The 14,451-nt window shown below is 37.6% G+C and overlaps 1 protein-coding gene across 2 annotated transcripts in view; it reads left to right on the forward strand.

Moving 5' to 3' along the window:
• Positions 1-14,451, forward strand: part of SVEP1 (sushi, von Willebrand factor type A, EGF and pentraxin domain containing 1) — a 124,122-nt gene that overhangs the window by 59,228 nt on the left and 50,443 nt on the right. For both annotated transcript variants that reach the window (XM_084503922.1, XM_084503923.1), the window contains exons 12-24: positions 571-765; positions 1,925-2,046; positions 4,231-4,339; positions 6,237-6,428; positions 6,703-6,936; positions 7,467-7,628; positions 8,347-8,508; positions 9,304-9,465; positions 10,040-10,134; positions 11,339-11,435; positions 12,159-12,272; positions 13,108-13,221; positions 14,083-14,284. In XM_084503922.1, coding sequence (XP_084360048.1) covers positions 571-765; positions 1,925-2,046; positions 4,231-4,339; positions 6,237-6,428; positions 6,703-6,936; positions 7,467-7,628; positions 8,347-8,508; positions 9,304-9,465; positions 10,040-10,134; positions 11,339-11,435; positions 12,159-12,272; positions 13,108-13,221; positions 14,083-14,284 — 1,960 coding nt within the window. The remainder of the gene's footprint in view (positions 1-570; positions 766-1,924; positions 2,047-4,230; positions 4,340-6,236; positions 6,429-6,702; positions 6,937-7,466; positions 7,629-8,346; positions 8,509-9,303; positions 9,466-10,039; positions 10,135-11,338; positions 11,436-12,158; positions 12,273-13,107; positions 13,222-14,082; positions 14,285-14,451) is intronic.

Here is a 14,451-nt window from a genome sequence, read left to right on the forward strand (position 1 = left end):
TTTCATCAAATATCCAAACCACAATATCATGTGAACCTTTATGAAGAAAATAACTCTGTCCCAGCCAAAACCATGACAGGTTTTGTAGTCAGTCAATCCTGAGATGATTTTGATAAGTCTGTGTGTTGTTGCAACAGTGGAGAATGGACAGTGCTCAGTTTTAGAATTCAGGGTGCAATACAGTTTACTATAATTCATTATATGACAGTTCATGTACAAATTTAGATTTTTTTTTTTATTACTTCAGTGGGTATGTACTTGAGTGTGCAAATTTGAAGTACAGGTGATTTTGAGTCTTGCATTATGGAGTTGTTTTTTTTAATTTCTCATATGTATCACAATATTTTTTTCTTTTTTTATTTTTCACGTTTCTGGTTTCAAATTCAAAGACAGATTTTGAGAATAATTTAGTAGTAGTCTGATTCGGGTTTTTTTGGAAGTAATGAATACCACAGGCTTCAACTGCAACTTTTTGGAAATGCTGTTTTTCCATGTGTTTATTTAATTCACCAAATTCATCAATAAGCATCTTCGTATTTTTTTTATTTGTTTTCTTTTTACTGTTCATAGGTTCTCCCTGTGAAATTCCTTTTGAGCCCACAAATGGAGATTTTACATGCACATCAGATGAAAAAGGTGTTAATTGCACTTTGCACTGTGCAGAGGGTTACAGCTTTTCAGAAGGATCAAATGAAAACTACTACTGTGCATATGAGGATGGTGTCTGGAAGCCACCTTATTCTCCAGAGTGGCCTGACTGCTCTTGTAAGTCTAACTGTTGTTATTTTTAGCCTGTGTTTTGTGAAATGAATCTGCATCTTATCAAGCAATGTGTTTAATGCTGAAGTAAATGAAAATATTTTAGAAATTACAACTGTAATATGATATAATGATATGTATAATGATAATGATAAAGCTGTATAATGATAACTAATCTTCTCTGCTTCCAAATTGTTACAAGCATTGAAAATGAATGCATGGAAGTCCCTAAACGTATTATTACTTCAGAAGATTTCTAAAATACAAAAATAGTCGATTTGTATCCTGGAAAGCACAAGATAACAAAGATGGCAAAGCAGAAAAGGCTTATCAATAGTTTGTCTGTGAACACTAACAGTGCCTTTTCAACAGGAATTTCAACAGTATTTGCAAATTAGCAGTGCAAATGTATTTGCAAAATCAGTGCATGCTGTAGTTACATGCATACTTACCACCAAATCAGAAGCTTGTATGTCTATCCTTTGAGAGGAACACATACAAAACTTTAGTTATGAACTGTCTCAGCTTCAGTGACATTCCAAAAATAAGTATATGAGATCTAGATATGAAGTTAGACTTGGCATCACATTGCATCCACTTCAGTCAGAATGGATTCTTTGGTTCCAGCAAATAGCAGTGTTTCAGCTGTGAGCAAATGGAAGTTATGTTTCATAGCTATTTATCAACTGAGATGCATAACGTGGACACTTAGGAGCTTTGCTCCTTTCTTCATATTTAGCCTTGCAGCATTAGTAATAGTTCTTTCAATATTTTTTTTCTCTCTCTCTATAGAAATAAGAGTGCAGTTTAGGATTTTGACAGCTCACAAGTTTTTCCATTAAGAAAATGCTGGAAAATTAAATTTAAGAAAATTTCCATTAAGAAAAAGTATGCCATTTTCCTTTAATATCTTACAGCTTTCCCATTAAGCCATTGTGGAAATTTGATGTCTGTCAAGGGGTAATTAGTGTATTTTCATATTTGTCTGCATTGGCTGAGATGTGTATGATATTTTAGGGAAACAGTCATGTTTTCATGTATATATACTGTGAATTTGAGTTGCTGATTTGAAGATAATGCTTCTTAGCTTAGTATATTCCAGTTTTAGCCAGTCCTCTGAAACTATTATGCTGACCAATAAAAAATCTGCTGCAACGTTTTTCAGTAAATCGTTTTGCAAATCATGGGTTCAAATCCTTTGAGATGCTCTACAAAGCAACACGATGTGATGACAACAGTCTTCTAAATGGCTTTTCTGATGCCTTCCAGAGTGCACTTGGTAAAATGGTAGGTTAGTAAATACTACTTCCTTTTACATACTTTTATTAAAAAATACAATTTCTTGTTGCTTTTCCCAGCTAACTAATTTCAAACATGGAAAATATAGTGGCAACTTGGAAATGAAATCTGTGCTTTTTCAGAAGATGACGAGTCTCCTTTAAAAATAAAGAGGATGCACTGCCATTTTAATGTAACTCAGTTTAGTCTTCAATCTGAAGTTATTTAGGACAGAATTTATAGAAGTGTCTGTGTAGCCTATGGACCTCATACACAATAGATTTTCAGCTGGATTCTAAAGAGAACATGTGCATTTTGAAAAACCCACTAAACTGTCCCCTAACCTCAGTGTTGTTTGTGAAAGTGATGATAAAATATCCTCATTTTGTACATAATATGTATAGCATATATTTAGATAATACAAATGGATATAAATGTATAGAGATAGATAGAATCCACATTTTGTGCCCAAGTCTGGGCACTTAAGTGTTAGTGACTTAAATCATTTTCTCAGGTTTACTTTAGTTTCTGAATTCTAACTCTTATTAGTAAGAACTACGTAGTGATGAATTTGAAGGGGTAGCATGTTTCTTCTCTGCAGTGTCTCTTGCTTTCCACTTCAACGTTACAATTCTCCCTCTGCAAAGCAGAAGCAGCAGGCCTTTGAGCTATGGTCTAAGGAGCTGATGTCTGGGCCTAGCATGATAGCATTGTTCCAGAAAACAACACTGGACAGTTACAGTTTTTTTGCAGGCCAAGGCCCGTATGCTAAAAGCTTCGATACTAACTAAAAAGCATTATTAGCACATCCAGCTAATGGGCAGCCTCCTGCAACTTTAGAATTCATGGCAGTAACCCTGGTCAAAAGGCTCAAAACTTAAATGAAACTTCCAATAATCTTATACACTTCGACCTGAATATTTGTTACTCTCTTGCCTTACCTCAGGTTTGTTCTCTTCCAGTAGAAAAATTTGCTAAGTTTTAAAAGGCGGGAAAAATTAGCAGGAGCCATCTTTCCAATGGAAAACAATATACAGAAGAAGAAAAAAAAAAAAAAAGCAATCCCAGAACACATACTAGAGCCCAGCTTGCTTGAAATCATTCTGGAAAAAGCAAGAGAGATTTTATCAAGAACAATGTATTCATCTGTTCTTATTTTATGTCCCTTGCCTTTGTGGAGAGAGGAAGCTCTACAGAAACCTCTCCAGTATTGTGAATTTTCTGTGCTGTGGTTTCCAGCTATATCACAGTGAAAACTCAGCAATTAGAAAGAGTAGGCCTTAATTACTGCAACTTCCCACCAGCAGAACTCTTCAACACTGTGATGGGCAGCCGTATTTCTCACCACTGAATGGTTTGCTTAACCAGAAATGCTTCTTCACTTTATAGTATGTTTCAGGATGAGCTTTTCCAAGGTTCTGAAATCATTTTTGAGTTATGGCCTTCAGTTTGTGGTGCAGTATGCAACTACTGGTTTCCCAGACCAGGAAGAAAGAAAAGGAAATTAAGTAAATCACATGCAGGCATCCAGAGCTTACATCAGTTTTCCTGAGCAACTACTTTTATATCCTATTTGAAGGACTGTCCTCCACAGATGATTTTCTCTGTCTTCTGAGATCTCTTGGAGATATACATTGAGTACCTTCCCACAGGCAAGGAGAGATGGGTATGAAGAAATAAGGTTTGAAAGCTAGAAGCAAAGTGATGGCATTATTGCAAACCTGACAGAATTACAAATTACATTAGCTGGAAAACCTGTAGGTGTTTTCAAACCTGTGAGCACATGCCATTTTTGAGAGGAAGAAACATGCCTGAACTTTCTGCTGGATTTTGGGGTTACCTATGCAAGAGTGGTTAACACCATGGACATAGACAATCATAGAATCATAGAGTATCTCATGTTGGAAGGGACCCACAAGGATCATCAGCTCCAACAATTTCACTTATAGAATAGACCTTTTACCAAAAAGAAAAAAAAAATGTATGCCTCCAGTTTACATTTTAATTCCTGGTTGTATAAATAGAACATACTTGTTTCAGCAGACCTTGCCAGTATTGTAAGAGACATGAAAGGAGATGTGTAGTGTCAGAGAAAGGGCAAGACCAGTGCTTTATATTGTAACAAAGTTTCTTTAAGTTGGGGATGAGCTATGTGATTTTATTTTTTAACATTATTATTCTTTATGTTGGAAGGTCCCATCGTTCTGTAATGATGTTGATGATGTTGACTGCAGATTGGAAGAACAGACACAGAAACATTGCTTGGAATACAATTACGATTACGAAAATGGATTTGCCATTGGTAATTACCCATTGCATAGGTTGTTAGCCATCCAGGCTTCATGCAGTATAATTTATTTTGTTCTGAAATACTGCAGTGTGTTGTGTGGAATATCTAATGAAAATAATTGTAGCATTCAAAATATTAAGCGATTAGCAATAGACTTTCTTATGGAATTATGTGCTCTCTGTTTGCAGTACTGCTTTCTATTCTTTCTTTACTTTTTTTTCTGGGAAGGAAAAGTTTAATGAGATGCCTCATGGTAGGAAGAAAAGCATGTACATACATGCACATGCGGAATGCCACAACCTTGCTTGGTTAGCCTGGAAGAAAGCAACTTTGTTTAAAATATACAGCAGTTTCAAACCAAGAAAAAAAAAAAAAAAAAAAAAAAAAAAAAAACACAACAGGGATTCTAGGGATTGTTAAGAGAATGAGGACCCTTTTCATCCTTCATGCTGGTTCCAATCAACACAGAGCCCTCAGAGTGTACAGTCAAAGCATAAATTTGCAAGTTAGCTGTGAAATAACTTCCCATAAGCAAGGGTAGCTTTTTGCAGGATGACTGTAGGTATGCTGGTGTGAAAGCCATAGCAGCCTTACTCCTTGCTCCCACTTTACTTTTCGCCAAGTAAGTTGTCATTTTCATTCCAATCTCAGACAGGTTAGCATCCGTGTTTCACTTGGCTTTTCTGAGTCCCTTGGGACTACTTAGAGCATAAAGGCTAAAAGCTGATAGTGAGCTAACGTCATCTTAGCATGAGGCATTTTGGCAGATCAGCGTCAGAATACAGTATTTTACAGGACTGTGGCTTTTTTGTAAATTCATAGTGGGATTACTCTGGTACAGCTTCCTGCTTACTCTCACCTTTTAGACATGCTTCACTCAGTTTGAGAGGACATTTGTTTGTAATCAGATGCAGGGAACTCAGGGCTCAATTTGCAGTTGTCATCAGGGAAAAAGCTGTCGACAGCTAGAACTAATTTGTAAAGTCACTTGGTGGAAACAGTATTATGGAAATGAGGTATAGGCTCCTATTCTCTTCTGGTCAAGTCAGTCTCTTTTCAGAATAACTTTGATACTGTTTTTCTGATGTTTCTCATGATTCTACACTGGGGAAGCTGGGGAGCAGAGCTCTCCTCCAGTCAAGAGACAACAGTTTAGAAGATCTGTTATTGAGTAATCACATAGAATTAACTTGCCTTAGTTTTCACTGTATATTAAGCATAATCTAGATGATTTACCTGGTAATTGGCAAAATGTTTTTATACCTTTGTGTGTTTTCAGAAAGAGCTAGATTAATGAAATAGACTATGTACCTCTAATTCTAGTCATGAATAAGCAAATTACTTACAGATCAAGATAGTTGAAATCATGTTCTAGATGAAGAACATTATGCAGAGGGTGAACTTAAACCACTGTGTGTAACGGGAAATGTCTGTCTTGGGTGACAGAACACATAGGGTGATGCTATCAGCCTTTTCTGAGAAGGCAGACAATGGTACAACTTTTTTAGGAGTTGTGAGAAAGAGATGTAATGGAGACATCCTGATAAGGGCATGCTAGCTGTAATTGAGCAGTAAGAGAGATTGAGCAATGAAGAATGCTTTAAGATGTGGCTGGCAGGTGAGGAGACTGAGAGGAAGAGAATTGCTGTTTTTATCAGTAATTTCTTTTGTAACTTTTGTAGCAGAATTTCTGTAAGGCTCTGAGTAAATACATGGATTTCAGGATCTCTATGGTATCAAGAGTGAAACTTTTTCTTTAGTCGGAATCATGGTACAGTAGGCACTTGTGCAGAGGCAAAGATAGCATACATTGTCTAGAGATTCAGACAGGCCCCATTCTATTGGGGATGTACTTTAGAAATGCATATAAATATGACAGGCACTTATTTTCCACATTTTCTCCTGGCAGGAGCTGCTGGCTGGGGAGCAGCAAACCAGCTGGGTTATTCCTATGATGATTTCATTGACACGGTACAGGAAGAAGACCTATCCAAGCATCTCTCTGCTTCTGCAAAGGCAGCACCTACTCGAGTCAAAAGACATAAGAAACTGAATGTTCCAATGACTGACCACAAAATCAAGTTAATATTTAACATCACAGGTAAGAGAAGTAAAATATATTCCTTCTCTTGTAAATTCTTTTTCAAAATTCTTGTTTCTAACACTTACAGAGAAACTTCAACTTCAGTTCACAAAGCCTGCTGGAGATGCAGACGACTTTTTTCCGGAGACATTCAGAGCCCCATTTTGTACATGCCTGCTTTCCGCTTTGAACTGGCAAGCTTGAATGCTGCACTCTTAGTACACTTCAGAGTACAATGGAAGTGCTGACTGTAAAGTGTGTGTGCTTGTTGTGTTCTCTGTTTAAATCCCAGCTAGCGTGCCACTGCCTGATGAAAGGAATGATACACTGGAACTGGAAAACCAGCAACGGCTTCTTAAAACTCTGGAGACCATAACAAACAGGCTGAACAGGACCCTCAATAAGGAACCCATGTATTCCTTTCAGTTTGCATCCGAGCTCATTGTAGCTGACAGCAACTCGCTGGAGACGGAGAAGGCCTTCCTCTTCTGCAGGCCTGGTTCTGTACTGAAGGGGAGAATGTGTGGTAAGACAGAGGACTTGCTTTTTATACGTGTTTAGAGTCCTTTTGTAAAGCAAGGTTTTAGAGGATACTTGAGAAGGTAATGGTTTGACACAGTCCAATGCTTGTGATCTCCCAGAACAATAAACTGCAAAGATGCTTTGTGCAGTTTGACTTCCAGGGGATGTTTATGTTTCTAACCAAGACTTGTGGAAAAAGAATGCTTTTGTACCCAGGATTCCACTCCCATGGGGAAATCAGGCATATCCACACAGTTGGTGATACTCAGGAAAATAGTGCTTGATATGCAGTCTTTTAACCCTACTTGTTAGTCTTGTTGATGAGGAGATAGGGAAATGGATGCTGTTTCTGTTCTTCACTGTTACACAGTGAAGTCTTCACGATGCTCCAGACAGACACCACATGCAAGTCTATTTATTGAGGAACAGTCACATTTCATATAAACAGGATTTGATTAAATGGGAGCTCCAGGAGCAAGACAAGTATGTATAATTGCGCATTCTGAGGGAAACCTTGTGTTTACAACATTACAGTCAACTGCCCTTTGGGTACCTATTACTCCCTGGAGCATCACGCCTGTGAAAGCTGCTGGACTGGATCCTATCAAGATGAGGAAGGGCAGCTGGAATGCAAAAGTTGTCCATCTGGTAGCTATACTGAGTATCTACACTCCAGGAGCATCTCAGAATGCAAAGGTGAGAACTTTGTCTTCTTCAGAAGGCCACTTCTGAGTGCCTGGTCCTCTTTACAGGAATGCTGGGATTAAATTAAACTGTGAAATGAAAAGCAGTCCTAATAGCCCACTGATGCATGTGTAATGAAAAAAAGCGTATGTAGTATGCAGAATGCCCTGGCAGATGTTTTAAGTGTAGGAAGAGCTGGCCTCTAAGGTTTTGTTTCATTTTTTTCTCTCTTCTGTGAAATTATGAGCCCATTTTGCATGGACTAGTATACTTAAGATGATGCCATTCTTGTTTTTGCCAACCCCCCTCATGCTATGGTGATGGAAGATTAAATTTTTGCATCCCACGCTACAGTGCTCTGGCATTAAGCATCTCGGCACCCCTAACTCTTTGCAACCAATTTGTTCTGAAAAATAAGTTATGAGTTTTGTCACCTGATTATTGTTTTGTCATTAATTTTGCTCATTAAAAATGAGTAACTGAGTTGTAATAAATCATGTGTGAAGGTGGTTAGTTAGTAATTCACAAATACACTAACAGTAACTTACTGCAATTTCTGTTTGTTTGTTTTCTCTTTGTAACCATGAAGCCCTTCAGAGTAGAGGAAACTCTAGAAATAAAAAGTATAAAAAGTCTGTGATGTGTACTGTGATTTCAATATCATTTCCAGAGGTTAGGAGCCATATTCCCTGTTAGACATCACTTAGTCTTTATGAATTCTACTTTACAGCTCAGTGCAAGCAGGGCACATATTCATCTAATGGTCTTGAGACCTGTGAAACATGTCCACTTGGCACATATCAGCCAGCATTTGGATCCAGGAACTGCATCTCTTGCCCAGAAGATACAACAACAGTAAAAAGAGGCGCAGTAGATGTCTCAGCTTGTGGAGGTGTGTAACTAATGGGGCTGTAAAATTTCTAAAACAAAATTAAAAAAAAAAATGCTGTTTGAACATCAGCTAATGTAATCCAACTCATCAGCCTGAGATATAAGTCAGCTTTTGTTTAAATGTGGATCAGCAGCATTTCCCAGCAAAATCTCAGGCTGTTTCCTGATACTCTGTTTGTTTGAATTGCCCTCCTTCTAATTCCCAAGATGGATTCTTATCTAAAGATGAATAAAGTGAATTCACTGAAAGATAATTATATGAAAATAAATAAAAACTTTTTCCTTACAGAAGAGAAAGGGAATGACAGGATATATGTCACTGTTACTTCAGGAATAGTTTCCACAGTTTCTGTACAAAATCTCCATATTTTGACACAGTTTGTGTCATTTACTTTTTGAAGAAATTGTCCACAACTGTCTTTGGAAAGCTTTTTTTTCAGAAAGAGCCACAGAAGCAATAGTCTGCATGGATTAATGGTACAAAAAAGGCTTGTCTTGTCCTTATTCCTTCTTCAAGAAAAATAAAACAAACAAGGTGTGAGAGAGAAAAGGAAGTCACTTTTGAAAGTTGTCTCCACAGCAGCATAAAAAATAAAAAGAAATACTTTCCAGATATTTTTGTAGTCCTTTGAGAACCACATTTCACCTAATAGCACAGTTAAGTCAGCTTCTTTTAGGGTTGTTAATTACCAGTAGGTTTCACCCTACTATTTGAAGTCTATAAAGGAATAGTGAGGGAAGAAAAGAAAATATGGGAGAAGCGATCACTCTGAAAAATGTCCTCTTTCTCTTGCAGTACCGTGTCCTGCAGGAGAGTTTTCTCGCACAGGTTTGACACCTTGCTACCCTTGTCCCAGAGACTACTATCAGCCAGACCCAGGAAAGTCCTACTGCTTGTCTTGCCCCTTTTATGGAACAACAACCATCATCGGTGCCAGATCCATCACGGATTGTTCAAGTAAGCTAAACTATCTCTCCTGAAGAAAGTTAATAAAGGGAACCTCTAAAGGGTGGCCAGCACTAAACTTAACAGAAAACGTCCTGTTCACTCTCAGAACAAATGCAGAACTCTCCTTTCAAGCAGTGACATTCCCTTTTATTTTTGCTAACTGGTGTTGTCTCTATGCTAAATGGAAGGAGTAACTCTGATATGTACCAATGCTTATTAACAGTGTATAAATATAGAGAGTATGTTGTGTGTATGTACATATATATACCCTTGTATACATGTGTGTACATGAATGTATATATATACGCACAACGTATGTATGTGTACAGAGTGTATATGTATACACAAAAAAGTATGTATGTGTCTGTGTATGCATGTATAAATACACATAAAATATGGGTATAAACACATATATATTTAAAATCCTATGTGGTTACTGTAAATCCTGGGTTTTATTCCCATAAATCCACTTTTTTCAGCATCTCTTTAGATGAGTTGTTAAAATGTGATTGTGATGCCCTCATAGAATAGGGACCTCACCATACAGAATTATTGACAACATTTTCATATTTTTCCTCTTTAGGTTTTGGCTCTACTTTCTCAGCTGCTGAAGAAAGTGTGATGATGATACCAGCTTCTCCAGAAAATATCAGCAAGCAGTACAAAGTTAGCAGTCAGGCAAGGACAAGATATATTTACTAACATTACCTCTAATGAAAGAAAATGAGTGCCTTATGCCAGCAGTAAATGACTAAGGTTTTTTAAAATGTACTTGTAATGCTGACTATACTTCCTGAACAAATGACAGTGATAGTCATGAGGAGAACCCTCAAACTCTCTTCATGATCATAGATGTTCAGCTGAGTAACAGTGGCTGCATCAGCTATTGACAATCTTAAATTGTGGGCTTGAAGTCTTCACCTGATGCATGAAATATTTGTCATAATTATAAAAGACATACAAACTCTATGGAGGAGGCTCACGCAATCCATAAAAAGCAGGTTGACTGTGATCAGTCGTTTGATGGCTTCCATTTGGTGGATTCCAGAAGATGCCGGCAGGCATCCAACTTCCAGTTGTAAAATCATTGTTTTGCTTATTACAATATAGATACACTTGACAAGAGGCGAGCAGAGTTTTCTTCTGCTCTGGGTACCCACTCTGGAGTATGGGCAAGTCCTCACATGATAGAAACTTCCTCTAGTAACAGTATTTGCCATAGATGCTGCCTCATTGGTACCATCTCCCCCCACCCAGTCTGTAACTGACACAAGGCTTCTTTGTATGAATATGAAGTTAAGATATTGTGTTACTGGAGCAAAGTTGATGATAAGTTTGACCTGAACCATTATTTAACATATGGACAGGTGACAGACTGATCTCCCATGACTGTAGTTGACTATTTACTCAAGGACTTCACTTAATTCGGATTTGCTACCTGAGAAAGCATAATGCCATACAGTGAAGTCCCCCACCAGTTCATCTAATGACCAGTAGCAGGAAGTGGTTAGCCTGTGTAAAAGGATGCAAAGCAGAGAATTCTAATATAAAACAATATAAAAAATATAAAACACAGCATAGCATAAAACATGACCTCTCAATCATAGCTCAGAAAGCTCTAGGGGAAGAGCTGCAATGATCATATGCTGGTAATTAAAAGGTCATTTAAAAATAGTCATTCATACTGCTGCTGTTCTTCACTAGAAATAAGAATGATTGGCATGCAGAGGAGACAAAGAGGAAGCCCTAAAAGTTAATGCCAGTCATGTTTTTGTTCCCAGTCTTCCAAAGTGACTATAGAGTGTGCAGTTTAAAATGAGAGTATTTTGTTCCACGGGTATTTCTACATTTACTGTAATTGTGTTATTCTTGCTTGTGGCAGGTGTTTCATGAGTGTTTCCTGGAACCGTGCCGCAACAATGGGACATGTAAACAGTTGGGAACTGGATATATTTGCATATGCCCTCTTGGATATACAGGTAAAAAGTCTGAAAAGCAGGTGGAGAAGTTAACATGGCTTTAATGCCTTTAAAGGCTCTATGCCTTTAACATGGTCAAACATAAAGGAGCAGAACATTTCTGTGCAAGAGTATAGCCTAACTAATTGGAATATCCATCACAGATTTCCCGTACATAACCATTAAAAAAAAAAAAAAAAGAAATAACTCCTTGTGTTCTTGATGAATTATACAGTTTTTGACAAAAAAGAATTTTGAGTGGGGTTTTATTTAGCAGTGATTACGTTAAGTTCCAAGGACTTGAGCAAGAATGCATTGGGCAACATTTTGTGGATTTCAAATCTTTTTCTTGGTCATATTTATGATTAGCAAAAAACGGAAATTTGCACTTTAAACAGCTAATTCCACCAGATATTCCTTTACTCTTCTCTGTCAGCTTCATAGCTGCTCCAAAACAAGCAGACAACTTATTATCAAAAAGTCGCTGGTCTGTGTTATTTGAAACAGAATATTAAGTGCTACCATCTGGAACTGATCAGACTGTTGTCTGATACACTTCATACCTTTTTAACAGCATTTAGTTTTAGGTCTGTGTTAAAACACTACTAGACATCCCGGTTTTCTTTAGGTTTCATACTCAATTGATCAGTCATGTTTTGCTACATTAAGTAGTCATGACTTCTGTGTTTCTGAACAATTCCATGTTTTGTTTCCGTGTTCTCTGCCCTTTATTTTTCATTCTAGGCTTGAAATGTGAAACAGAAATGGATGAATGTAAATCATCTCCTTGTCAGAACAATGGATTGTGTAAAGATGGCGTTGGGACCTTTGTTTGCCATTGCAAACCAGGCTATTCTGGTAATTTAATTGTTTCTTCTTCAGAAAGGCATTGTTTCTGTGCTAGGTAGATAAAACACAAGGGCTGTGCTACTTATTTCACTGAAATTCATGGAATTTTAACAGGAAAGCCATCTGATCTACAGGCCAGAGGGAAGTTCCACTGTATGTGAATAGTTTTTTAAATAAAAAGACAGTCTCTGTGAGTATGTGTACGCGTGTCCTTCTGTTCTGTGATATTACTTTTCTGGAAAAAAAGGGAATGAAGATTAGGGAACTAGTAAATACTCACAGGAAAAATGCTTATGATACTGAATATGACCTGATCAGACAGAGCATTTATGGAGTTGCTTTACTGCATCCCTATGAGTTAGAGAATACTTTCTTCGCTTACTTTTTTCAGTAATCTTTTTAACTGTCACATGCATGCATGTTGTAGATGTTGAAATATATGGGTAACTGACATGCTTAAGTACTTTGCCAAAACAGTACCATATTTCTGAATGTTGAAGTAAACTGTTGAGGACATCCTTTTGTGAGCAGCTTTTTTAAAAAGGCCTGATGTTTTCCATCAGAAATTGACTCCATTATGGTTTTTTCTACACATTTATTGACACTTGTTGATTGTTTTTAAAACTTCATAAAGACAAACCACGGACTTACCACATTTCACATTCTAGCAGCTATATAATGCAGATGATCTCTGTGTATGTTTGAAGCAGTGCAGTCAAACATGGAGTTTATCACCCAATCTCAGCAAGAGTTACAGTGCAGCTCTGCCTTTCATACTCAGTCACCACACCATGCAGACCTTGACTGCGTGTTGATCATGCCTTTTCACTCTTGCTGTTTGAAGGTCTCCTGTGTGAGGAAGACATAAATGAATGTAGCTCCAGTCCATGCTTGAATGGAGCCCGCTGTGTTGATGACAAGAACGGTTACCACTGCACTTGTGCAAAAGGGTTCACAGGTACACCATTTTTTGTGAAAGCCAGATTTCACTCTTTCTGACCCCCAGAAATATCTTCCTATCCTGGCCAAAGTATTTCAACCTTGTTGCTGTATGTTATGTATACGGTTTGTTGATTTGGGTGTATTAGCTTCTCTAGGTCCATGTAATCTCTTAATGTCCTTGCAGTGCAACTCTGTGGTTTCAGTAGATCTGCCAGGTGATTGGTCTTCTTTGCCATTAACTTACTGTATGGTGTTGAGGAAACAATAATGCAATTTACATGGGTTGCATGAACTGTTAAAAGTATATGAACTGTTAATTTTAATTTCATTTTCAAAAACTTTCATTTTATTGTTACAGTGGACTAAATGGTCTATATTAAAACTACTTCTAGTCCCTATGTTCTACTGCTTTCATAGATGTCTCTAGCAACCAGATTTATCAGTTGATTGTCATGTTGCCAAAGAACTCCACTATAAAATCACATGCAGTTTCTTCTTTCTCATGTGCTTGCAACATGGAGCTCTCTCATGAGAGCTGTGGTTCCAGCTTAATGTTTTTTGTAGTAGCTTTTCATTAGTTGATCAGAATAATTACTATGATGATTTCCTTATTCAGCACAAATTACTCACACAGTGAGCAATATCCATTTAGATTCCCAACATTAATGTTAATGTCTACGAATGCAAAGATGCTTCCTGTAACCCTTCTTTGCCTGCTTTACCTCAGTTAATGGAGTAAAACCCAATCCTGCTTAGCTCCCGTGGTGTCTGCTGTTTCCCAGAAAACAGGCAGCAGTCCTTAGAAACCAGGGAGGGGCCAGTGATCTTTTTCAGGTTAAATCAAACTGGAGCTGTTACTTTATTCTTTTCTTCTCAGGTGCTCACTGTGAACATGAGGTCAATGAATGCCTTTCAAACCCGTGTCTTAATAGAGCTATTTGTGAAGATCGAGTTGGCAGTTTCTACTGCAAGTGCCTCCCAGGTTTTACTGGTGTCTTGTGTGAAAGAAACATCGATGAGTGTCTCAGCAGACCCTGTAGGAATGGGGCTACGTGCAGAGATGGTATCAACAGCTTCAGGTGAAAAATATATGATTGATATGATTGTCAGTGTGGAAAGTCAGATCTGTCATGGTGTTTTGGACTTGTTAGATTTCAGCAAGGGATTTGGCAGTTTGGTCAACTAAAAGGAGATTTTAAAAGGAAAAAAAAGTAAATCCTAGTGTCCCTACCCTTTAATTCCAAGG

Source organism: Aythya ferina (genome assembly GCF_964211825.1).
Source record: "Aythya ferina genome assembly, chromosome: Z".
NCBI classification, from domain to species: Eukaryota; Metazoa; Chordata; class Aves; order Anseriformes; family Anatidae; genus Aythya; species Aythya ferina.